This window comes from Notamacropus eugenii, chromosome 2 (assembly GCF_028372415.1).
Source record: "Notamacropus eugenii isolate mMacEug1 chromosome 2, mMacEug1.pri_v2, whole genome shotgun sequence".
Taxonomy (NCBI): Eukaryota; Metazoa; Chordata; class Mammalia; order Diprotodontia; family Macropodidae; genus Notamacropus; species Notamacropus eugenii.
Window position 1 is genome coordinate 158,806,785 of NC_092873.1, and position 25,395 is coordinate 158,832,179.

The 25,395-nt window shown below is 39.1% G+C and overlaps 1 protein-coding gene across 11 annotated transcripts in view; it reads right to left on the reverse strand.

Moving 5' to 3' along the window:
- Positions 1-2,025: 2,025 nt before the first annotated feature.
- The window catches only part of SNX14 (sorting nexin 14), a 114,193-nt gene continuing 90,823 nt past the window's right edge, over positions 2,026-25,395 (reverse strand). For 6 of the 11 annotated variants that reach the window (XM_072642741.1, XM_072642740.1, XM_072642739.1 and 3 more), the window contains 6 exons: positions 22,192-22,315; positions 21,699-21,863; positions 5,524-5,619; positions 4,221-4,312; positions 3,867-3,923; positions 2,026-2,233 (listed from right to left, as the gene is read on the reverse strand). In XM_072642741.1, coding sequence (XP_072498842.1) covers positions 2,195-2,233; positions 3,867-3,923; positions 4,221-4,312; positions 5,524-5,619; positions 21,699-21,863; positions 22,192-22,315 — 573 coding nt within the window. In that variant the 3' untranslated portion in view covers positions 2,026-2,194. Of the gene's footprint in view, positions 2,234-3,866; positions 3,924-4,220; positions 4,313-5,523; positions 5,620-16,876; positions 17,099-21,698; positions 21,864-22,191; positions 22,316-25,395 lie in introns of all 11 variants that reach the window. The other 5 variants (XM_072642737.1, XM_072642736.1, XM_072642735.1 and 2 more) reach the window with 1 other exon arrangement.

A 25,395-nucleotide genomic window follows, 5' to 3' on the forward strand; every position in this document is an offset into this window, starting at 1 on the left:
CATTCATCTTAGGATGGCTTACTCAGTCACCTACATTCAGAAATGAAACAGAAGAGGCAGCCTCAATCTAGGGCTTGCCTAGAAATGACACGTCTTCTGTTTTATAATATGCACCACGTTAAATCTGGTTCCTGGACCCCTTGTGGGACTTCCTGAAGAGAGAATGTTACATACTGCACATCTGGAGAAAGAAAAGAAAAGAGAAAGTGGAAACTGTTTCTTCTTTTTAATTGAAGTAGGGCCCCAAACCCTCTCTGCAGTCACAAAGCAGGCCAAGGGATCACCTATATTCTACTGTGTCCTTTAACACTGAGCTACATATGACCAGCAAGAAATATCCTGGGAAACTGGGTAATGTTCTACCCAGATCCTGTTTATCAACCATTACCTGGTATGATCTGTTCCAAAATTCTCCTACGAGTCCTATCAAGCTCATTATAATTGGTAGACAATACTGTCTTCCCTTTTTTGAAAATTGAGGTATGTGCCCTTCTCCAATTTCATGGCTCCTCACGTATTTTCTATAATCTTGGAAACATTGCCAATGTGACTCAGTATAACATCTCCTAGATTTGGGATTTTCTTCTGTAAATGAAAATGAAGTTCATTAGGGTCAGATGACTTAAATCAATTGAAAGCAATTAAGTGCTTCTCTTATCTTAGCCATAAAGTTCTTATTTTCTGTCATTTCCAATTTTCCTCCACAAAGAGAAACAAAATGAGACTGAAGTAACTCTTTCTTTAGGTTTTAGTTATGGTTCCTCCCACTGTATGCAAAGGTCTTATCCTCTTTGATCCTCATTGTCCTCCTCAAATTGCCCCCCAAACCAAACTTTCTCATGGTTGTCCTTGGCTTCCCTCTGCAGCCTCAGCTCACTCTTGATTTTTAGTACACCTGAATAGATTTGTGCAGGACCTTACAATATTTGTCTCCACTCTGCCTGCCCTTGCTTCTGTCTTCTGCCATTTTTCACACAAAAAGGTCTAGATGAAATATAGGTTAGGAACCCATGGAGTAAAATGTTTCAGAGAAGTCAGGCCAGGAGGGATGGGGAGATGATCAAGAATGAAATTCTGAAGTGATCAAAGAAGAATTCCAGTGAAGAGAAAAAATGATAAATCTTAAATTAAATTTAGAGACAGAAAAGCCCTTTTTCCTAATCTTTGTCTCGTGGAAAATTTAACTTCCTTCAAAACACAGGTGCCACCTCCTAAACAGAACCTTTTCTAATCCCCCAGTTATCACTCACCATCTTCAATTTACTTTGTATGTTCTTTGTCTTTAATTAATTGGGTACTTTCCATATACGCTGCTGAAGCACCCTATGAATCATTGACTTTTATGTCCAATCTTCCACTATACCCTTCCAGGACCCTAGACCTGTTCATCCACCCTGCAGTTCAATTTCCTGTATTTGTATGTTGTCTCCCCATTGGAATGCAATCTCCTTGAGAGCATGGACTTTCTCAAACTTCTATTTATATCCCCAGCAGATAACACAACGTTTTGCATGTGTAAGTATTTAATAAATGCTTATTCAAAATCCAAGAAGGGTAAGGGAAGGAAGTTGCTGTGGGAAATGCATTAAGTTAAAACAAAAAAAGTGAATACATGACTTGACTCTATGTTGAAAATTAATATCGTTCTTATGCTTCTATATCATAATTCAGAATTCTTCCCTGTCAAACAGATATATCTTTATCTTCTACAATTGCTCCTCAAAAATGTCTATACTACTGAGAGGCAGAGTGATTGAATGGATTGGGAGCTGGCTTTAGAATCAGGAAAGACCTAGGTTCAAGTCCCTTTTCTGAAACATATTGGCTCTGTAGTTCACTTTCCTTCTCCATGTTCAGGGGAACTAGGATTACAATTATTAACACTGCAAAACAGCTGCCCATCAGCACTAGGAGAGTGCTACCATAAATCTAGAACAAAAATGAAAACTGCAATACCAAAGAGAAGTAAGATTTGGAAAAGGGAATTAAAACTTAATAAAAGGAAAATTCAATTTCCATCAATACTAAGTTTGTGTTAGTCTTTATTAAAACAGAAAATCAATACAATTTTCAGACACTGAATCACATGATATTTACAAAGATATACAAGGGAAGAATAGAAGACATCATATCTCTTCTGTACTAGTGGTATGGCAGGTACTGACTGCTTCCTTTCTGTACAGATCCCAGCTTGCTAAATCCAAGAAGATACAGAAGTAATATCCTTTTGTACCTAGAGTAAAAAAGTAAACTCAGTCAATATAATACAGAGCAAAACAAGCATTTCCAAATCAAACTGTGTCAATAAAATACTAAACAATTCTTTGTATTAAATTGCCAAGGCAAGATACATAGGACTAATTAAACAGCACGCAAATAGCAACTTCTAGCTTTGGTTTTCACCCTTCTCCCAGACGCACCCCTGATTCTCTGGGCTTCTCCACCAAGTTCCAGCAGCCCACTCCCCCTAGAAGATACCTCTACCCCAGCAGCCTCCTCCTCTGATTGGGGATTTCCTCCTGGAATCTCCATTTTAATAGAGAGAAGGAGAGAAAGAGGAAAGGAAAAAAAGGATGAAAGGAAAGAACAACTAAGGGAAGGAAAAGAGAGAGGGAGGGAGGGAAGGAGGGAGGGAAGAAGAGGAAGGAAGGAAGGAAGGAAGGAAGGAAGGAAGGAAGGAAGGAAGGAAGGAAGGAAGGAAGGAAGGAAGGAAGGAACTGTAGAGTGCCTACTATGTGCTAGGCACTGTGCCTAGCCCTTTACAAAGAGTATCTCATCTTATCTTCAAAACCTGGAGAGGTAAGTGCTATTGGGATCTCCATGTTATGAGAAAACTGAGGTAGGCAGAGGTGACTTGCCCAAGGTCACAGTTTAGTGCCTAAGGCAGAATTTTAGCTCAGATCTTCTGACCCTAAGCACAGTGATTCATACACTAACTTAATGATCTCATCAGCTCCCATAGAATTACCTATCATTTCTATGTTGATGATTCTGAATCTACTTATCCAGCCCTAACATGTCTCCTAATTTTCATTCCCATTTCTAACTATGCCTATTGGACCCAAACTGGATGTCCCATAGACATTAAACATGTCTAAAACTGAATTTACTAACATTCCCCCCAAACTGTCCCCCTCTTCCTAACTTCCCAGTTACTGTTGAGGGTACCAGAATCTTCCCAGTCACCCACACTTAACAACCACAGAATTATCTTCACAGTCTCATTCTCACTCATCCAACATATCTGTGCTTTCCAGTCCACTAATTCTCAAGTACTGCTGACAAGGATTACACAGTATCAACCTCTGTTGGTGACCTCAAGAGATTTCTAAAACATGCTTTTTTTCCCTATCTCAGTAAATATCTGTTGAACTATCACCTGAATCTGATCCTGCCCCCAGCCCTTTGTAGCTAGTTCTGTAATGTCAATGCTTATATTCCAACTCTACTCTAGAAGGAAAGCAACAGGTACCATATGTCTCTCTACTTTGTTTGACAAGAAAGAAATAGGGAAGAAAAAAGCTGAGGCAGCAAGGACTCAGTTACTTCTTAAACAAATATCAGATCATAGATAATAGATTTGAGACCTGGAAAGTCTTCAGAAGTTATCTAACTCAGCCTCATTATTTGATAGATATTTGATAGAAACTGAGGCCCTGGGATGTTAAATGAGTTTACTTTAGCCCAACCTTGGTATATAAAATGCATCAAGGAAATTAGAAAAGTCATTAATGATAAACATTATTTTTTAAAAGAGCTGTAGCCAAAATCTCAACTCTTACAGTTTCTAATAACATAAGTGACTGCAAATGTTTTGAGGGAAAAAAAAAAAATCAAAGACAATAAAATGTTTTGTTATTCATTACCTTATTGAGTTCTGGGAAAAGCTCCTGTATCACAATGTCCAATAGAACATAAGTCAACTAACAAGCCAAAAGAAAAAAAATAGAGGAAAAATTTGTTTAAAAAGGTAATAGCCAAAGAAAGTTGTAAAACTGCTCGACACCACATTATTTCTCTTGTCAACCATTGTCTCCAAAGCAAAGTTTTTCTTAAATCCATAGTTAATAGTATGTCTGACATCCACAGAAGTTCTTGGTTTAGGGAAATTCTAATATAAATAGTTATTCTTGTGCTCCATTCCTGGCCTCATACAACAAAAGGACTCTACTACCTAAGACAATGTTTCAGAAAAAAATTCCACTTTTAATAAAGAGTACCTGTTTGTTGAGCACTGGCTGCTGGAGGCCATCAAACAGAAGTCTGATGCCATCATATTTAGCTTCATCACCAATACATTTACCTATAAGATCTAAAGAAAGCAACAAATTTTAGGTTTTTTTAAAAAGATTACTGCAAGATACCTAAATAATCCCCATCCTGTTTTGAAACATTTTCTGTCTCTATTTCTCTCTCACTCTCTCTCTCAGGTTAACATCATGCATTGCCTTTATAAATTTATCAAATTCTATATGCAAAGGATCAGATCAGTTTTAACCTAATCACTTAAACAACCAATCATTTATAACTAGCATTCGTTAAAAGATCCATAGTTTAGCTCTGTGCTTCGGGCGGGGGATGTAGTTGTTTAGTCATTTTCAGTTGTGTCCAACTCTTCATGACCCCTCTTCTGGTTTTTCTGGGGGCAAAGATGCCATTTTCATATCCAGCTCATTGTACAGATGAGAAAACTGAGGTAAACAAAGTTAAATGACTTTCCCAGGGTCACACAGCTAGGTCACAAATCTGAGGCCAGATTTGAACTCAGGTCTTCCTGACTCCAGGCCCAGCAGTCTATCCACTGTGACACCTAGCTGTCCAGTACTGGGGATACAAAGACACAAATGAAATAGCTCTTTCTTTCAAGAAGCTTCTATCCTACAGGAAGTAAGACAACATGTATAACATATAAGCACACTGAGCACTTATGCAAAATAAATACAATGTAATTTTGGAGATGGGTAGAACAGAAAAGGCCTTTTGCTAGACATTAAAGTAAAACAGAAATTCTAAGAGGTGGAGATAAAGAGAGGGTACATTATAAGACAATCTGTGTAAAGTTGTGGAGAAGGAATATGAAATTTCACATAGATGAAAAAACAAGAAACTATTTGGTTCAAACCAGCTTCATGGTTATATATAAAGAGTGTGTGTGTGTGTGTGCGAGTAGAGGGAGAATATGGTGATGACTAGCTTTATTACAATTCACTAATAAAATGATTCTCAGAAACTACGTTTGTTAAATGTCCTTTGAAACTTCAAGATTCAGTAGTTAATTCATTCAATAATTTCACATGGGAAAAAAATAAGATTTTTTTTCTGGTAATGCTTTAGCAATCTTTATATAATGCAATGTAAAACTGGAAACACAAGTGCATCACCTTTATTAACTTTGTGAAATAAACATTTTATCCTGAAATTAGCTGTAACTAACTCTATTTTGTGACTTTAGTAAAATGTAATAATTTAGGTTTTGCAGAAAAAAATCAAACAGATATCAATTATTTTCTACAAATATTATACCTGGAATGTAGTTCATCATTTCTTTAAAGGTCTGTTTTGCTCTTTTCTGCTTGTCTTGGAGAGAACGAGGTTCAGTGTTTTCACAGAACACAGCATCTGAAAGGACAAAACAGAAAAGTCTATGGAAATTCTCAATTGTTTATGGCCTAGATATCAAGCTACGTAAGGAAAAGAATAATATTCATTCTCTTTATCCTAAAAGTCATTCAAAGTTTAACCAATAAGCAGTAGTGCTTTCTACCCTCACTCCTGTTCATAGGATTCTCCCATCTGTCTATTCAAGCAAAAAACTTCCTGTCCAGGCTAAGTAACAATTATATTAAGTAAAGAGAAAAGTTTCAAAAGTGTACAATCTTGATTGAGGACAGATTAGTTAAAAGTTGGGAGGGATGACTTCTAGATCTGTATCCCAAAAAGATCATAAAACTGGGAAAAGGACCCTCATGTACAACAATATTTATAGCAACAATTTTTGTGGTGGCCAAGAATGAGAAATTGAAGGGATGTCCATCAATAGAGGAATGGCTGAACAAGGTGTGGCATATAAATGTGATGGAGTACTACTGTTCCATAAAAATAATGAGCCGGCACATTTTAGAAAAAATTGTCAAGATTTAATGAACTGATGCCGAGTGAAATGATCAAAATCAGGAGAACATTATACACAATAACAGCCACATAATGCAATGACTAACTTTGATAGACTTGGTTCTTCTCAACAATGCTAGAATCTAAAACAATTCCAAAAGACCCATGACGGAAAATGCTATTCACATCCAGAGAAAAAATTACGGAGTTTGAATGCACATCAAAGCTTACTATTTGCTCTTTCTTTCTGTTTTTTCTTTCTTCTGCTTCCTCCCATGGGTTCTAATTCTTCTTTATAAGATGACTAATGTGAAAATGTTTAATATGAATGTATGTGCAGCCTATGTACATACTGCATGGGGAAGGTGGAGGGGAGGAAGAGGGAGAAAATTGGGAATTCAAAACGTTTTGGAAGTCAAAGATGAAAAGTAAAAATAAACGTTTTTAAAATTTAAATTTATTTATTTTAAGTTTTCAACAGTCATTTCCACAAAATTTTGAGTTCCAAATTTTGTCCCCATCTCTCCCCTACCCCCACCCCAAAACACTAAGCATTCTAATTACCCCTACCACCAATCAGCCCTCCCTTCTAACACCCCTCCCTTCTCTTATCCCCATCTTCTCTCTTCTCCTGTAGGGCAAGATACATTTCTATACCCCATACCTATGTTTCTTATTTCCCAGTTGCATGCAAGAACCATACTCAATATTTGTTCCTAAAACTTTGAGTTCCAACTTCTCTTCTTTCCTCCCTCCCCACCCATCTCCACTAAGAAGAAAAGCAATTCAATACAGGCTATATATGTGTAGTTTTGCAAATGACTTCCATAATAGTCATGTTGTGTAGGACTAACTATATTTCCCTCCATCCTATCCTGCCCCTATTTCTTCTGTTCTCTCTTTTGACATTGTCTCTCCCCAAGAGTATTTACTTCTAATTGCTCCCTCTCCCCATCATCCACTCCACCCTGCTTATCCCCTTCTCCCCCACTTTCCTGTATTGTAAGATAGGTTTTCATACCAAATTGAGTGTGCATGTTATTCCTTCCTTGAGCCAAATGTGATGAGAGTAAGTTTCATGTTTTTTCTCTCACCTCCCCCCTTTTTCCCTCCATTGTAAAGTCTTTTTCTTGCCTCTTTCAGGAGATAATTTGCCCCATTCTGTTTCTCCTTTTCTCCTCCCAATATATTCCTCTCTCACCTCTTAATTTTATTTCTTTAGATATGATCCCTTCCTATTCACTCACCCTGTGCTCTCTCTGTGTGTGTGTGTGTGTGTGTGTGTGTGTGTGTGTGTAATCCCACCAACTACCCAGATACTGAAAAAAGTTTCAAGAGTTACAAATATTGTCTTTCCATGTAGGAATGTAAACAGTTCAACTTTAGTAAGTCCCTTATGACTTCTCTTTGCTGTTTACCTTTTTCATGCTTCTCTTGATTCTTGTGTTTGAAAGTCAAATTTTCTTTTCAGCTCTGGTCTTTTCATCAACAATGCTTGAAAGTCCTCTATTTCATTCAAAGACCATTTTTTCCCCTGAAGTATTATACTCAGTTTTGCTGGGCAGGTGATTCTTGGTTTTAATCCCAGTTCCTTTGACCTCTGGAATATCCTATTCCACACCCTTCGATCCCTTAATGTAGAAGCGGCTAGATCTTGTGTTATCCTGATTGTATTTCCACAATACTTGAATTGCTCCTAGCTGCTTGCAATATTTTCTCCTTGACCAGGGAACTCTGGAATTTGGCCACAGTGTTCTTAGGAGTTTGTCTTTTTGGATTTCTTTCAGGTGGTGATTGGTGGATTCCTTGAATACTTATTTTACCCTCTGGTTCTAGAATCTCAGGGCAGTTTTCCTTGATAATTTCATGAAAGATGATGTCTAGGCTCTTTTTTTTTGATCATGGCTTTCAGGTAGTCCCATAATTTTTAAATTGTCTCTCCTGGATCTATTTTCCAGGTCAGTTGTTTTTCCAATGAGATATTTCACATTATCTTCCATTTTTTCATTCTTTTGGTTTTGTTTTGTGATTTCTTGGTTTCTCATCAAGTCATCAGCCTCCATCTGTTCCATTCTAATTTTGAAAGAACTATTTTCTTCAGTGAGCTTTTGAGCCTACTTTTTCATTTGGCTAATTCTGCTTTTGAAAGCATTCTTCTCCTCATTGGCTTTTGGAACCTCTTTTGCCAATTGAGTTAGCCTATTTTTCAAGGTGTTATTTTCTTCAGCATTTTTTGGGGTGTCCTTTAGCAAGGTGTTGGCCTGCTTTTCATGTATCTCTCTCATTTCTCTTCCTAGTTTTTCCTCCACCTCTCTTACTTGATTTTCAAAATCCTTTTTGAGCTCTTCCATGGCCTGAGACCACTGAATATTTCTTTTGGATGTTTGGGATACAGAAGCCTTGACTTTTATGTCTTTCCCTGATGGTAAACATTGTTCTTCCTTATCCAAAAGGATGGTAGAAGATATCTGTTCATCAAGAAAGTAACCCTCTGGAGTCTTATTTTTTTCCCCTTTTTTGGGCATTTTCCCAACCAATTATTTGACTTTTGGATCCTTTGCCAAGAGCAGGGTATACTATGAGAATCTGTAAGATCTCAGTTCCTCCAAGGTGGCACAATCAAGTGTGTACACTGGTCTGGGAGCAACCAGAAACTTTTGTGCCCAGAATCTGCAAGTAGTAGAGTTTTCTCTCCAGAACCACCTGGCCTCCGGTTCCACCAAGCCAATATGGGGGGCTGAGATTCAGATAAGCTGCTCAATTCCCCCAGGAGGTTTAGATGGGTGCAGGGCCACCACACAAGGCTCAATTCCCCCAGGGGCTTTACAATTAGGCTTCAATGTGGGCTGCTGCCTGCCTTGGGAGCCCCAGCCTGCTGCTGCTTCTGCTGCTGCCACCTGAGGCCCAAGCTATAGGGACAACCTGCTCCCTTCTTGGACAGCTGAAAAAGCTCTCTCATTGACCTTTGGCGCCCGTGGGTTGAGGGATCTGTGCTGTTGCTGGGGACTGTGTCCCTGAAGTCTGCTCAGTCCTGCTCCTCCCAGTACTGTGCAGCCAAGGCTGGGCTGGGCTACAATCCTCGTCTGGTGCGACAGACCTTTCCCCTCGGCCTTTCAGGTCACCTTGGGCTACAAATCTCCTCCACTCTGTTGTTCTATGGCTTCTGCTGCTCTTGAATTTGTTGAGAGTCTTTCTTTACAGGTATTTTATGGGCTGTGGGGGAAGAGCTAGCGTACATGTGTCTTTCTACTCCACCCTCTTGGCTCTGCCCCCCAAAATAAATTAATTTAAAAAAAAATTTTTTTAAAAGACACATCTAGGTTTAAAAGGTCCTTGCTCAGAGTCTTTGGTCATTGAGAAAGGCCACTGACCCAATTTATTGGCTACTGCTAGCCTAAGTAATAAGCTGATAATGCTAAGGTCCTTGGCTTTTTGACTAAGATGGCCAGTGTGACCCATTTCATTAACAGTTTAATGTATCACTATTTGTAAATTACTGTTTTGCCCTCCCCCCAAAAAAACCTGGGAGGGATAGATATTTAAAAAGCAAAGAGAATTAGAAACATTTACAAAGAGATCTATGTACTTTCAAGAAATCTTACGTGGAGAATTTTGTTTGTGTTTTGAAGTGGTTTTGTTTCTTTTAGATGAAGACCAAAATTTCTTTTTTACATGCTCATTGATTTCTTTTCTTTTTAAGACATTTATTTTTAAATTTTCAATCCCAAATTTTCTCCCTCACTTCAGTCACTTCCCCAACCTTTAGGAAGGCAAGGGTTACAATGCCTATTATACATATATGTCATGCAAATTATACTTCCAAATTAGTTATGCTGCAAATAAATAAAAAGGCAAGAAAAAATAAATAGGAAATAAATAATAAATAAAAATAACAAAGAAGTAAAAAAAACAATTTCTTTTCTAAAATATTTTTTAGTTTTTAACATTCATTTGCTTTCATAAAATTTTGAGTTCTAAATTCTTCCCATTCCCCTCTCCCCAAGACAGCATGCAATCTGATACAGACTATACATGTATGATCATATTAAATATATTCCCACATTAGTCATGTCATAAAGAAGAATCAGAAGCACAGGGAAAAACTATATGAAAGAAAACACAAAAAACAACAAAAAAGAGAAAATAGTATATTTCAATTTGCATTCAGATTCACAGTTCTGTCTCTGGATGTGGATAGCATTTTCCATCATGAGTCTTTTGAAACTGTCTTAGATTATTGCATCGCTCAGAAGAATTAAGTGTAACAAAGTTGATCATTGCACAGGTTGCTATTACTGCGTACAATGTTCTCCTAGTTCTGCTCACTTCACTCAGTACCAGTTCATGCAAGTCTTTCCAGGTTTTTCTGAAATCCAACTGCTCACCATTTCTTAGAGAATAGTATTCCATTACATTCATATATGACACCTTGGTCAGCTATTCCCCAACTGACAGGCATTCCCTCAATTTCCAATTCTGATACCACAAAAACAGCTCTATAATTGTTTCTGTTCACATGGGTAAATTTCCTTTTCCTTTGATCTCCTGGGAATGTAAACCTAGTACTGGTATTGTTGGTTAAAAGAATCTGCAGTTTTATAACACTTTGGTTAAAGTTTCAAATTGCTCTCCAGAATAGAGTTCACCAGTCCAGCAACAGTACATTACCTCTTTTTGCCGTGTTGCCTCCAACATTTGTCATTTTCCGTTTTTGTCATGTTGGTCAATCTAATAGGTATGAAGTTGAACCTCTGAGTTGTTTTAGTTTGAGCTTCTCTAATTATTAGTGATTTGCAAGGATATTCCCCCCATGACTGATAGCTTTGATTTCTTGTTCTGAAAACTGCATATTCATATATCCTTTTACCATTTACCAATCGGAAATGGCTCTTATTTTTATAAATTCAGCTCAATCCCTTATGTATAATTCAGAAATGAGACATTTATGAGAAACTTGCTGTAAAAATCCACTACTTGCAACTTTCCCCTCCTCCCTTGACACAACAATATCACTACTTGGTGTACTTCCCATGGAGATTAAAGGAAAAGGACCTACGTGCACAAAAATATTTGGAATAGTTGAAAATTGAGAGGATACTCATCAGCTGGAAAATGGTTGAACGAATAGTGGTATATGATTGTGATGGAAAAATACTGTGACATAAGAAGTGATGGGCAAAGAGAAGTTTCAGAAAAACCTAAGAAGTATTATATGAAGTGATGCAAAACGAAATGAATAGAACCAGAAGAGCATTGTACACAGAAACAGGAATAATGCAAGGATAACTAACGGTGAATGACTTATATTCTGATGAAGACAATGATCCAAGACAATTCCAAAGGACCCAGGATGAAAAACGCTATCTGCCTACAGAGAGAACTGATGAGCTCCAAGTACAGAAGGAAGCATACTTTTTTCATTTTATGTTCCTTGCTTTTTAACACTGGGTTTTTTCAACATGATCAATACATATTTTGCATGACTTTGCAAGAAAAACTGATATCATATGGCCTGCCTTATCAGTGGATGAGGCAGGAGTGAGACAAGGAGAGAATCTGGGATTCAAATGAAAATTGTTTTCTAATTAATTAGTAATTAAAGAGAATTTTCCCCAGTTTTCAGCTTTCCTTCTAATTCTGACGAAACTGGTTTTCATTATACAAAACCAAAATTATCATTTTACCCCCTCTGATCCTCTCTCTTGTTTGATCATAAACTCTTTGTCAAAGAAATCTTTGGACAACAATTTAGTTAAAAAGATAAGTAGAGAACTGGAAGCAAGGGAGAACTGGAGGCGAGGTGGGTGTGGAGAGAAAACTCAGAAGTCAAGTAACTGGCTGGGAAAATGCCCAGAAAAGGGAAAAAAAATATGACCATAGAAGGTTACTTTCTTGGTGAACAGATATCTCCTCCCATCCTTTCTGATGAGGAAGAACAATGCTTACCATCAGGGAAAGACATAGAAATCAAGGCTTCTGTATCCCACACATCCAAAAGAAATATACCATGGGCTCAGGCCATGGAAGAGCTCAAAAAGGATTTTGAAAATCAAGTTAGTGAGGTGGAGGAAATACTGGGAAGAGAAATGAGAGAGATGCAAGAAAAGCATGAAAAGCAGGTCAACACCTTGCTAAAGGAGACCCCAAAAAATGCTGAAGAAAATAACACCTTTAAAAATAGGCTAACTCAATTGGCAAAAGAGGTTCAAAAAACCAATGAGAAGAATGCTTTAAAAAGCAGAATTAGCCAAAAGGCAAAGGAGGTTCAAAAGCTCACTGAAGAAAATAGTTCTTTCAAAATTACAATGGAACAGATGGAGGCTGATGACTTGATGAGAAACCAAGAAATCACAAAACAAAACCAAAAGAATGAAAAAATGGGAGATAATGTGAAATATCTCATTGGAAAAACAACTGACCTGGAAAATAGATCCAGGAGAGACAATTCAAAAATTATGGGACTACCCGAAAGACATAATCAAAAAAAGAGCCTAGACATCATCTTTCATGAAATTATCAAGGAAAACTGCCCTGAGATTCTAGAACCAGAGGGTAAAATAAGTATTCAAGGAATCCACCAATAACCACCTGAAAGAGATCCAAAAAGACAAACTCCTAGGGACACTGTGGCCAAATTCCAGAGTTCCCTGGTCAAGGAGAAAATATTGCAAACAGCTAGAAACAATTCAAGTATTGTGGAAATAAAATCAGGATAACACAAGATCTAGCAGCTTCTACATTAAGGGATGGAAGGGTGTGGAATAGGATATTCCAGAAGTCACAGGAACTAGGATTAAAACCAAGAATCACCTCCCCAGCAAAACTGAGTATAATACTTCAGGGGAAAAAATGGTCTTTCAATGAGATAGAGGACTTTCAAGCATTCTTGATGAAAAGACCAGAGCTGAAAAGAAAATCTGACTTTCAAACACAAGAATCAAGAGAAGCATGAAAAGGTAAACAGCAAAGAGAAGTCATAAGGGACTTACTAAAGTTGAACTGTTTATATTCCTACATGGCAAGAAAGTATTTGTAACTCTTGAAACTTTTCAGTATCTGGGTAGCTGGTGGGATCACACACACACACACACAACACACACACACACACATACACACACACACACACACGGAGAGGGAGAGAGAAAGAGAGAGAGCGCGCCCGCACAGGGTGAATTGAATAGGATGGGATCATATCTTAAAAAAATTAAATTAAGCAGTGAGAGAGAAATATATTGGGAGGAAAAAGGGAGAAATGGAATGGGGAAAATTATCTCTCATAAAATAGGCAGGCAAAAGACTTTTTAGTGGAGGGAAAAAGAGGGGAGGTGAGAGAAAAACAGGAAGTTTACTCTCATCACATTCCACTAAAGGAAGGAATAAAATGCACACTCATTTTGGTATGAAAGCCTATCTTACAATACAGGAAAGTGGGGGAGAAGGGGATAAGCACAGGGGAGGGGGGATGATGGAAGGGAGGGCAGTGGGAGGAGGGAGCAATTTGAAGTCAGCACTCTTGGGGAGGGACAGGATCCAAAGAGACAACAGAAGCAATGGGGGGCAGGACAGGATGGAGGGAAATATAGTTAGTCTTACACAACAAGACTATTATGGAAGTCATTTGCAAAACTACACAGATATAGCCTATATTGAATTGCTTGCCTTCCCAGTGGGGATGGGTGGGGAGGGAGGGATGAAGAGAAGTTGGAACTCAAAGTTTTAGGAACAACTGTTGAGGACTGTTCTTGCCACTAGGAAATAAGAAATACAGGGAATGGGGTATAGGAAGTTATTTTGCCCTACAGGACAAAAGAGAAGATGGGGACAAGGGAAGGGAGGGATGATAGAAGAGAGGGCAGATTGGTGATTGGGGCAATTAGAATGCTCGGTGTTTTGGGGTGGGGGGGAGGGGAGAAATGGGGAGAAAATTTGGAACCCAAAATTTTGTGGAAATGAATGTTAAAAGTTAAATAAATTTTTTAAAAAAGATAAGTACATAAAAGAACAGATATTTGAGAAAAACTAAGGAGGCGGCAGGGCGGGGGACGGCTCAGGTCTCCCATAATCTGCACGGGGAGGGACTCTTAGTCTCCCTGGAGATCTAGGGAGGGGGGCAAAGTAGGCGAATTCCTTCACAAGAGGCAGAAACAGCCTATGGGATAACCCTGTCAAAAGAGGCGGAAATGAGGCAAGGGGGAATTCCATCACAAGAGGCGGAAATGGCGGAATCCGTCACAACAAAAAGAAATGAAATGAGGAGCCAGCCTCCCTCAGCGTGAAGCGAGCATGGCGGCAAGAGCCGGTTATTTGCGCCTCAGCAGAGCCGCAAGGTCGCTAGTGCTGGCCCCAGGGCCCAGGCCTCCCCAGCTAGCCGGCCTTGGGCTCCACCTGGCCCGGGCGCTGCGACCGCTGCCAAGTCTGTGGGCAGGCGGCGCCGTGCCGGCCTGGGCTCTGTGCGGCCCGGCGGGGGAGCGGCGGGGGCTGGGGGATGAGGCTGAGATCCCGGGCGGCAGTGCCTACCCAGGGGGCCCCGAGGCCGGCGAGGCGGAGTGGCCTGGGGCCGGTGGGGCCCCCGGGGCTGGGGAGAGGGGCCAGGGCAGCAAAGCCCTCACGCCCAAGATGATCCCCGAGACGTTCCCGCACGTGCCGCTCCTGGCCGTCACCCACAACCCCGTGTTCCCCCGCTTTATCAAGATCATTGAGGTTGAAAACAAGAAGCTGGTGGCGCTGCTAAGGAAGAAAGTGGACCTTGCGCAGCCATACGGCGGGGTCTTTCTCAAGCGAGATGACAGCGGTGAGTCTGACGTGGTTGAGAACCTGGATGAAATTTACCACACGGGAACTTTTGTCAACATTGTTGAGATGCAGCTCCTCGGGGAGAAGTTGCGGATGATCGTCATGGGGCACAGAAGGATTCGTATAAACAAACAGCTAGACGTAGACCCCGAGATACTAGAAGTAGAAAAGGAACAGAAAAGGAGAAAATCCGAGCTAGCCAAGAAGGAACAAAGTGCCAAGAATCAGGTGGTGGACCTGGTTCTGGAACCGACCACCAGTTCTGGAAATGAAATACTCATGGTAGAAGTGGAAAATGTGCGCCATGAAAACTTCCAAGTCAATGAGGAAGTTAAAGCCTTTATTGCAGAAATTGTGAAGACAATTCGCGATATCATTGCTTTGAATCCCTTCTACAGAGAGTCTGTGATTCAGATGATGCAGGTTGGGCAGAGACCTCTGGACAATCCCATCTTCTTGGGTGACTTGGGGGCAGCACTGACAGGAGCCACATCTCAGGAGCTACAGGATGTCCTGGAAGAAACAAATGTTCCAAATCGGCTCTACAAGGCCCTCTCTCTGCTCAAGAAGGAATTTGCACTGAACAAACTGCAGAAGCGTCTGGGCCAGGAGGTAGAAGAGAAAATCAAGCAAACTCATCGCAAGTACCTTCTGCAAGAGCAGCTAAAAATTATCAAGAAAGAGCTGGGCCTAGAGAAAGAAGACAAAGATGCCATTGAAGAGAGATTCCGAGAACGTTTAAAGGAGCTTGTTGTTCCTAAGCACGTCATGCATGTGATTGATGAGGAGATGAGAAAACTGGGTTTCCTGGACAATCATTCCTCAGAGTTCAGTGTCACCCGAAATTACTTGGACTGGTTGACTTCCATACCCTGGGGAAAGTATAGTGATGAGAATCTGGATTTGGCCCAAGCCACAGAAGTCCTGGAGGAAGACCATTATGGCATGGAGGATGTCAAGAAGCGCATCTTGGAATTTATTGCTGTGAGCCAACTCCGAGGATCAACACAAGGGAAGATCCTTTGTTTCTATGGCCCTCCAGGAGTGGGCAAGACAAGTATTGCTCGCTCCATTGCAAGAGCTTTGAATAGAAAATATTTCCAGTTCAATACTGGAGGCATGACAGATGTGGCAGAAATCAAGGGACACAGGAGGACATATGTTGGCGCCATGCCAGGGAAGATCATTCAGTGTCTGAAAAAGACCCAGACAGAAAATCCCCTGATTATAATAGATGAAGTAGATAAGATCGGGCAGAGCTACCAGGGAGACCCCTCTTCTGCACTGCTTGAGCTTCTAGATCCAGAGCAAAACTCTAGCTTCCTGGACCACTACCTAGATGTTCCAGTAGATCTGTCCAAGGTTTTATTCATCTGCACAGCCAATATTATAGAAACCATCCCTGATCCTGTGAGAGATAGGATGGAGATGATCAATGTTTCTGGCTACGTGGCCCAGGAAAAACTTGCCATTGCAGAGCGTTACCTGCTCCCTCATGCCCGAGCCCTATGTGGTCTGGATGAAACCAAGGCCAAAATCTCATCAGACGTGTTAACCCTTCTTATCAAGCAATATTGTCGGGAGAGTGGTGTCAGAAACCTGCAGAAGCAGGTGGAGAAACTGTTAAGAAAATGTGCCTATAAGATAATCAGTGAGGAGATGGACTTTGTAGAAGTAACACCTGAGAACCTACAGGACTTTGTAGGGAAACCCATCTTCACTGTGGAACGCATGTATGATGTAACACCACCAGGTGTGGTCATGGGCCTGGCATGGACAGCCCTGGGAGGCTCTACCTTGTTCATTGAGACCTCACTACGGCGCCCCAAGGAAAAAGACAGCAAAGATGGGAGCCTAGAGTTGACAGGTCAGCTGGGGGACGTTATGAAAGAAAGTGCCAGGATTGCATACACGTTTGCCCGAGCATTCTTAATGCATGAAGACCCATCCAACGATTTCCTGTTGAACTCACACATACACCTGCACGTGCCTTCGGGTGCAACCCCCAAGGATGGCCCTAGTGCAGGCTGCACCATTGTCACCGCACTGCTCTCCTTGGCCATGAACCAGTCCATTCGGCAGGACGTGGCCATGACAGGGGAGGTGTCCCTCACTGGCAAGATCCTTTCTGTGGGAGGCATTAAGGAGAAGACTATTGCAGCCCAAAGAGCAGGGGTCACCTGTGTCATCTTCCCTGCAGAGAACAAGACAGACTATTATGATCTTGCCGACTACATCACTGAAGGGCTAGAAGTGCACTTTGTGGAGCACTATGATGAGATCTTTGACACTGTCTTTCCCCAGAAGAAATTAAAGAATGATGCACTTTCAGAGGCCCTAAGGATAGGGGAGGCTTCAGTCAGACAAATTCCATAGGGTAGGCAACTTGGATAGAAACTTCAAGAATCAGTAATGATGATAAGCAGCTGAGTAAACCCATTAATAGTGGTCTGATACATATATAGCTTAGAGAGCAATTAAATTTAGAGAAGACCTAATATGCTTGAAAATGGATTATAAAAACTATTTGCAGTCTAAACAAATGAACAAAAAAGGATACTTCTTAATTCAAATTAAACCAACTAGCAACAAATCGTGAGAATTCTGGACTGGCTAAACCACTAACCTTTTTAGAGGGTTTTTCAGAGAAACTGAAAAGGGGGAATAAATAGAAAAAGGAAGACGACAGGGAAGGGAGGAAGGGAAATTCCTAATTGAAACTCTTATCTTTGTCAAAGAAGTTTAAATGAAAGAAACCTATAAAGTTATTAACAAGAGACAGGAATTTTCCTTTAGAGTGATTTTGCAAAGTCTTGAATAACAGTAGAATTTATAATAAGAAAGCATCAGAGTAAATGAAGAAAAGAGAAACCTAATCATAAATGGACTAAAATTCACAATAACATGAAAGTAACAGGATGGATTAAAAAACTGAAAAATCCAAATACATTCCAACTGAAAGAATGGTCTAAATTAAACTATGTGGCTGCCAAATCAATTTACTCATTTCACATGACTTCTCCACTCCAACTCAGCTACACATGCATAGGTGTCACTGTGTCTGTACAAGTGATCACATTTCATTCCATCTTCTCTCAAAGACTGTCTCCTCTGTCATCTTGACTTATCTTCAAATTCTTCCTGTCTACTGGCTGCTTCCCTATTATCTATAAATACAAGCATATCTTCCCTCATTCTCAAAAAATCCTGACTTGATCTGTCCATTCCCACTAGCTGTGTCATCCCATACCTCTCCTCCCTTTTGTGAATAAACCGATTTAGGCCATCAACAATTAATGACTCTACTTCCTTTCCTCTCACTCTTCTTAAGTCTCTACAGTCTGGTTTCTGACTATATCATTCAACTAAACTGCCCTCTCCAAATTTAACAGTGCTCTCTTAAATGCCAAATTTAATAGCCTCTTCTAATCCTTTTCCCGACCTTTCTGTAGACTTTCACAATGCCAATTACCCTCTTCTTGACATTTTCTTCTTTCAAGGTTTTCATAGCAGTACTTTTATCTTGGTTCTCTTCTCTCTACTATGACTGATCTTTCTTAGTTTTCTTTACCTGGATTTCCATACCAGTGACTGCTCAAGGGTGACCCCAAAAGTTCTGTGTTGAGCCCTCTTCTCCCTCTATCCTATTTCTATTGGTAATTTCATCAGCTTCCATGATTTCAATTTTCATCTCTATACTGATGAATCTCAAATCTATTTATCTAGCCCTAGTCTTTCTCCTAACCACCAGATTCCCTTCTCCAAATGTCAACCGGATGTCTCTAAACTGCATGTCTCATAGACATCTCAAACTAAACAGGTCCAAAACTGAATGCATTATCTTTTCTCCAAAACCTATGGTAAGTAGAAAAGGGACCTCCAATGTTTGCCCAGTGCTATTAGTACTATCAGGGCAGCTAGGTGGTGCAGTAGATAGGGTGCACAGTCTGGAATCGGGAAGACTCCTCCTCCTGGGTTCAAATCTGGCCTCAGTAACTTCCAAGGTGTGTGATTCTGGGCAAGTCACATTACCCTGTTTGACTCAGCTTCCTCATCTGTAAAATGAGCTGGAGGAGATGGCAAACCAATCCGGCATCTTTGCCAAGGAAACCCCAATAGGGTAATGAAGAGTCAGACACAACTGAAAAACCACTGAACAACTACCTAACTTTCCTATTATTGTTCAGGATTCTATCCTTTCAGTCAGCCAGACTCACAGCATAGGTTGGGTGTCAGCTCTTTACTCTCAACCTGAATATGCTATCTGCTGCCAAGACCTGTTGATTTTTACCTTTGTAACATCTGTCATATATACCACCACCTCTCCTCTGACATCGACCACCCTAGTACAGGTATCCCTGCCTTCTGGTTAGAATCCCCCACTTCAGTCCATCCTTTATTCAGCTGTCAATGTGATTTTCCAGAAGCTCGGTTACGACCATGTCATTGCTTCCCCAACCAATGCCTCCAAAGAAATGCCAGTGGCTGCTCTTCACCAGGATCAAATATTAAATCCTGTTTGGCATTCTAAGCCCTTTACCACCATCCCCACCACCATCTTTTCAATCTTCTTACCTCACTCCTTTCTCTTCTGACCACATACTTTGAGATCCAGTGATACTGGCTTCCTTACTTTTCTTTACAAAAGATATTTCATTTCTTGACTCTGGGCATGTTAATTGGCTGTCTCCCACACCTGGAATTCTGTCCCTTCTCACTTCTGGCTCCTGGTTCCAAACCCCAGTTAAAAACCTACCTTCCACAAAGAAGCCTTCATGCTAGTAGCTTCTCTCTGTTGATTCCAATTTATCCTGTATGTATCTTGTTTGTACACAGATGTTTGCCTGCTGTCTCCCCCATTAGATTGTAAGCTGCTTTTCAGTTCGAACTATCTTTTGTCTTTCTTTGTATCCCTAGCACTTAGTGTAATGCCTGCCACATAGTAAACTCTTACAAATGCTTACTGCTTGACAAGTGTAAGTGGAACTAATGACAACAAAGCTGAATTTCAACCAGCGAACATTTTTTAAAAGCAAGGCAAAATATTACACTTAAAAGCATTTATACAAGTGAGATCATATCAAGTCTAAAAACATCTAATAATTTGGAATCAAAATTTGTAAAGGAAAACAATCTTTCAAAAAAAAGAGACAAAAAAACAAACGGGAGATTTTAAACACACCACCATCAAAATATGATAAATCCAACAAAAAGATTAATAAAAAAAAATCAGGGAGCTAATCAGAGCATTAGATAATTTAGATCCAATAGATACATGGATATCTTAATTTTTAAAATAAAGAATATACCTTTTATTCCCTTCAATGTTCATGACACCTACAAAAAAACCTGATTATACAAAGATGAAACAGGCAAAAATATAGAAAAAAGATTCTATGCACTACATTTATAGACCATAATAAAATGAAATTAATAATAAATAATGATGCAAAGAGAAGGCATAGTGGAATCTAAAAAATTATGCATTAAAAATGCTGGGGAGGGAACAGAAATGTTCATATTTATTTCTAAGCCTGCACAACTGTGTGTTATTCTCCAAATTTCCACTTCAACCACAATTCACCTCAAATGTTCCTCTAATTTTTTCTAAAAAGTTTTTGCCTCTATATTTCCATATGGATGTCCCCTAAGTACTTCAAGCTTATTAACATATTTAAAACTAAACTTTTCATCTCCTTCCATCCCCAACTAAACTTTTCATCTCCTTCCATCCCCACCCCCCCCCAACAAAAGCAAAACAAAAAAACTAGCCCTTATTAACCTTAACCTAGAGTCTGTACCTCCTCCCCTCTTTTCCTCATTTTGCCACTTCCAATGAGGTACCAAATGTTTCTGCTTCCTCCACATTTCAGATTCCCACTGTTTGGACTATTGTAATTGCCTCCAAATTGGTCTCTCTAATCCATTTTACAAACTTCTGTTTAAGTAATCTTCCTAATGCAGTTTTAATCATAATCACATAATTCTCCTGAAAAAACGTTCAATGGTTTCCCATAGCCTATTAGGTAAAATCTAGACTATAAACCTTAATGTTCAGTAGTCTTCCCAGTCTGATTCCAAATTATCTTTCCTGTGTCTCAAAGTACTCCCCTTAATGCACTGTACTGTATATTAGTACTTTGCTCCTTGAACTCAATGTTCCTTTTTCCTTTCCTCTTTTTCCTCATGGCACATCCTGGAAACCTGGAATGTTCTCCTGAGTTCTCCCCCAGACTTTGCTAGTTAAAATCTTTCTTGTTCTTCAAGACTCAGCTCTCAATTCCTAAATGAAGCCTATCCATAACTCCAAAGTCATAAGTCATTTCTCTCCTTCCTTGAAACTTTTGTAGAACTGTTTGCCCCATTTCCATGCACTTATTTTCTATTTTTTAACTCAGTACTTATGCATGTTTTATATCTCTTACAAGAACACAAATCACGTAGGCAGAGATGATGCCTTATTTAATCTTGTTTTTCCCTTAGTGACTAGCATAGTGCACTGAATTTAGTAAGCACTTATTAACTGTTTTTTGGGTAAAGGACATTTTGTCTTCTGAAATGGCTTCTTTAATGGAATATGTTCTTTGATTTTTATTTCAATTTAGCATGCAATACTGCCTCATTTTGTAGGTAAAAAAAAATACAAGAACCTACTCCAAAGGAATATTAACACAGACAACATGCTCACAAATCTTTCTCCAATGAACTACAAAATTTTCTCAGTGAAGTGATGTGAACATGGTAATTCCTCAAAAGAACACACAAAACATAATGCAAAAATGAAAAATACAAACCTCTGAGAAGTGTTATAAGTGAGACCAAACGGTGTTCCTGAAAGAGCTGCTCTAGTTTGCACTGCAGATAGTAGTCAGTATATGTCTCTAAGGTGTTTTTCAAGAGGATTCGTACTCCCATCAAGAAATGATGAAGCCAATCAGGAATCCGGAAAACCACTCGACCTGAAAACAATGCAATGATATATCAACCTGTTCATAAAATAAATTGGTCTTTTCTAACGTTCTAATATTCATGAGTAAAGCATATGTGTGTGTGTGTTTTATGCTAATCGGCATGTCAACGTTGCACCCACAAAGACTACTGATTAAGAACTTTAAATGTCAGTGGTCAATTCTGATTGACACATTGTGTTAAAAAAAAAACAACACACATTTTAATCTCCAATTAAAAACAGATCCTGAAGTTGGACTCTTTGTGGATGCACCACTAGGCATCTGACATAAAATGAAACGAAGTGAAAGATTAGTACAAAGAAAAATCATCCCTTACCTACATACATTAAGTAATCATAGACACCCTCTACAGTCATCATCTCCATAAAATAATTCTGATTTTGTTTTCTCTCTGTGTTCTCAGCACGATTTGCATTGTTCTTGAACAGGTCATTGAAAAGCTGAAAATTCAAATTATGAATAAATATTTTACTACAGATTAACACTAAAGAGATGTCATAATTCTTCATGAATCAAAAGAAAATACTTGACAATAATGTTCTCCCCCTTTTACAAATCACTACACTAATAAATGATTCCATAAAAATTAAATTGGTGCTAACACCAATTGATGCTAATACCATGTGAAAAGCAAATTATTTTAATCAGCACAACTCCTGTGCAGATCTTGTATTATAGATGGCATGTTATTTTCAGTTCAGCTACTACAGAAACATCATTAACCATATAAAAATGCTAATCTGTTATTGCCAAAGGATGCAAACTGAATACGTACAAGGGGGATTCTTAACTAAGAGAGAAGTGAAGTTAGTTTTGCCTATTGAGAGTTCTTAGATGCCACTCTTATGAATGGAGGCTCTTCTATCAAGATTTTTTTCCTCCCCAAGTTTAATAGTTAACATGAATAGTACCCTAAGGAGCACAGAGATATTAGGATCTGAGCATATAAATCACAACATTCCAGAAGAAAGAAATCTCCTCAAGGGCAAAGCCTGTTTTCATAAAAACAGTGCCTTATTTATTATCAGAACTTAACAAATGTTTGTTGAAATGAAAAAAGATTAAATTTAACACCTCTAGCTGGCCAAATTATCAGAAAAAACATGCAAAAACATATTACTATAAGCTAATGATTAAATCAATATTAGCTATTAGTAGCTAATCACAGCAGTGATAATTGTTTAACTATATTACTAAAGGTTTTTTCCTTTTAGACTTAACATTGATAACTCCTATGAGAAAAGAAGTTCAGTGGCGAGTCAACTAAATCCAATCACATCCAACAGTCAACATTAGTACTGTATTGTCAAAATTAGAGGACATGGTTTTCTTTTTAATTTTGTTGTTGTTCAGTTGTTCAGTCATGTCTGACTCTTCATGACCCTGTAGACCATGACATGCCAGACCCTTCTATCTTCCACTATTTCTTGAAGTCTCTCTAAGTTAATGTTCATTGTTTCCATGATACTCTTTATCCATCTTGTCCTCTGCTGTCCCCTTTTCATTTTGCTTTCAATCTTTCCCAACATCAGTGACTTTTCCAGTAAGTCACATCTTCTCATTATATCACCAAAGTACCTAAGCTTCAGTTTAAAAATTTGACCTTCCAGTGAACAGTCTAATTAATTCTTTAACGATTGAGTGATTTGATCTTCTTGCTGTCCAATGGACTCTCAAAAGTCTTCTCCAGTACCACAATTTGAAAGCATTGATTCTGTGGTGCCTAGCTTTCCTTACTGTCTAACTCTCACAGCCACACTGCTACGGGAAAAACTACAGCTTTGATTATATGGACCTTTGTCAGCAAGGGGATGTCTCTACTTTTTAGTACACTGTCTAGATATGCCATAGCTTCTCTTCCAAAGGGCAAAGTATCTTAATTTCATGGTTACAATTGCCATCTGCAGTGATCTTTGAATCCAAGAATATAAAAATATGACACTACTTCTACTTCTTCTTCTTCTAACTGCCATGAAGTGATGGGACTAGTTGCCAAAAATCTTAGTTTTTCTGAGTTAAGTTTCAAGTCACCTTCTGTACTCTCTTCTTTCACCCTAATCAAGAGGTATCTTAATTTATCTGAGTGGTATTATCTGCAAATCCGAGATTACTGTTATTTTTCCTGGCAACCTTAATTCTGGATATAACTGAAGAAAGAAGGAAAGCACAAGGGAAAAAAAAGAAAAGGAAAGGTATACCCAACTGAATGCAGAATTCTAGAGAGTAGCAAGGTAAGATACGGTTTTCTTAAATGACCAATGCAAAGAAAACAACAGAATGGGAAAGACAAGAAATCTCTTCAAGAAAATTAAAGATATCAGGGGAACATTTCATGCAAAAACGGGTATGATAAAAGACAAAAATGGTAGGGACTTAACAGAAGCAGAAGAGATTAAGAAGAGGGGGCAAGAAAACACACACACACACACACAAATATTATACAAGATCTTAGCATTACTGATAACCACGGGGTTGTGGTTACTGATATATAGCCAGACCACCTGAAGAAGGGAGTCAAGTGGGCCTTAGGAAGTACTGCTAACAATAAAACTAATGGAAGAAATGGAATTCTAGCTGAACTATTCAAAAATCCTAAAACATGATGCTATTAAGGTGCTACACTCAATGTGCCAGAAAATTTGAAAAACTCAACAGGTGGGTCACTGATTTGGAAAAGATCAGTTTACATCCCTATGCTAAAGAAGGCCAAGGACAAGGAATGTTCAAACTACTAAACAACTGCACACATTTCACATGCCAGCAGCTAGGCTTCAGCAAATATGCAAACCAAGAATTACCAGAAGAAAAAGCTGGTTTTCAAAGAGGCAGAGGAACTAGAGACCAATCTGTCAGAATTTGCTGGATTATGAAAAAAACAAGGGAATTCCAAAAAAAATCTATTTCTGCTTCATTGGCAATACTAAAGCCTTTTACTGGGGGATCACAACGAAATGTGGCAAGTACTCAAAGAGATGGGAGTGCTAGATCATCTTATTTACATCCTGAAGAATCTGTATGCGGGTCAAGAAACAACAGTTAGATCCGAACATGGACCAACTGACTGGTTAAAGATCGGAAAAGGAGTATGGCAAGGCTGTATATTGTCACCTTATTTATTTAACTTTCTTCCCATTAGCTATTAATAAACTAATTTGTTTTAGTATTTGTGGGGATGTTGTCTATTGAACATGTCAGTGTTGTTTTTTTTTTTTTAAAAGACAGTACAAAGGACCCATAAAGGAAGATGCCATCTGCCTCCAGAGGAAGAACTGAAAAACAGATGTATGCATAGTACGGTTTTACATACATAAACATACATACACACATACACACACATATTTGCGTCTAATGGTAGCCCTCTCTACGGTGAGGCAGAGAGGGAGGGAAAAATATATGAAAGTACACAGCAGGGAATAAATGAAAATTTACAAGGAAGGATGGAAAGCAGAAGTTTTGAAAATGATGTGTAATAGTTATATAATTTTTTTAAAAAGTAAACTGTGAAATGTAAATTCACAGT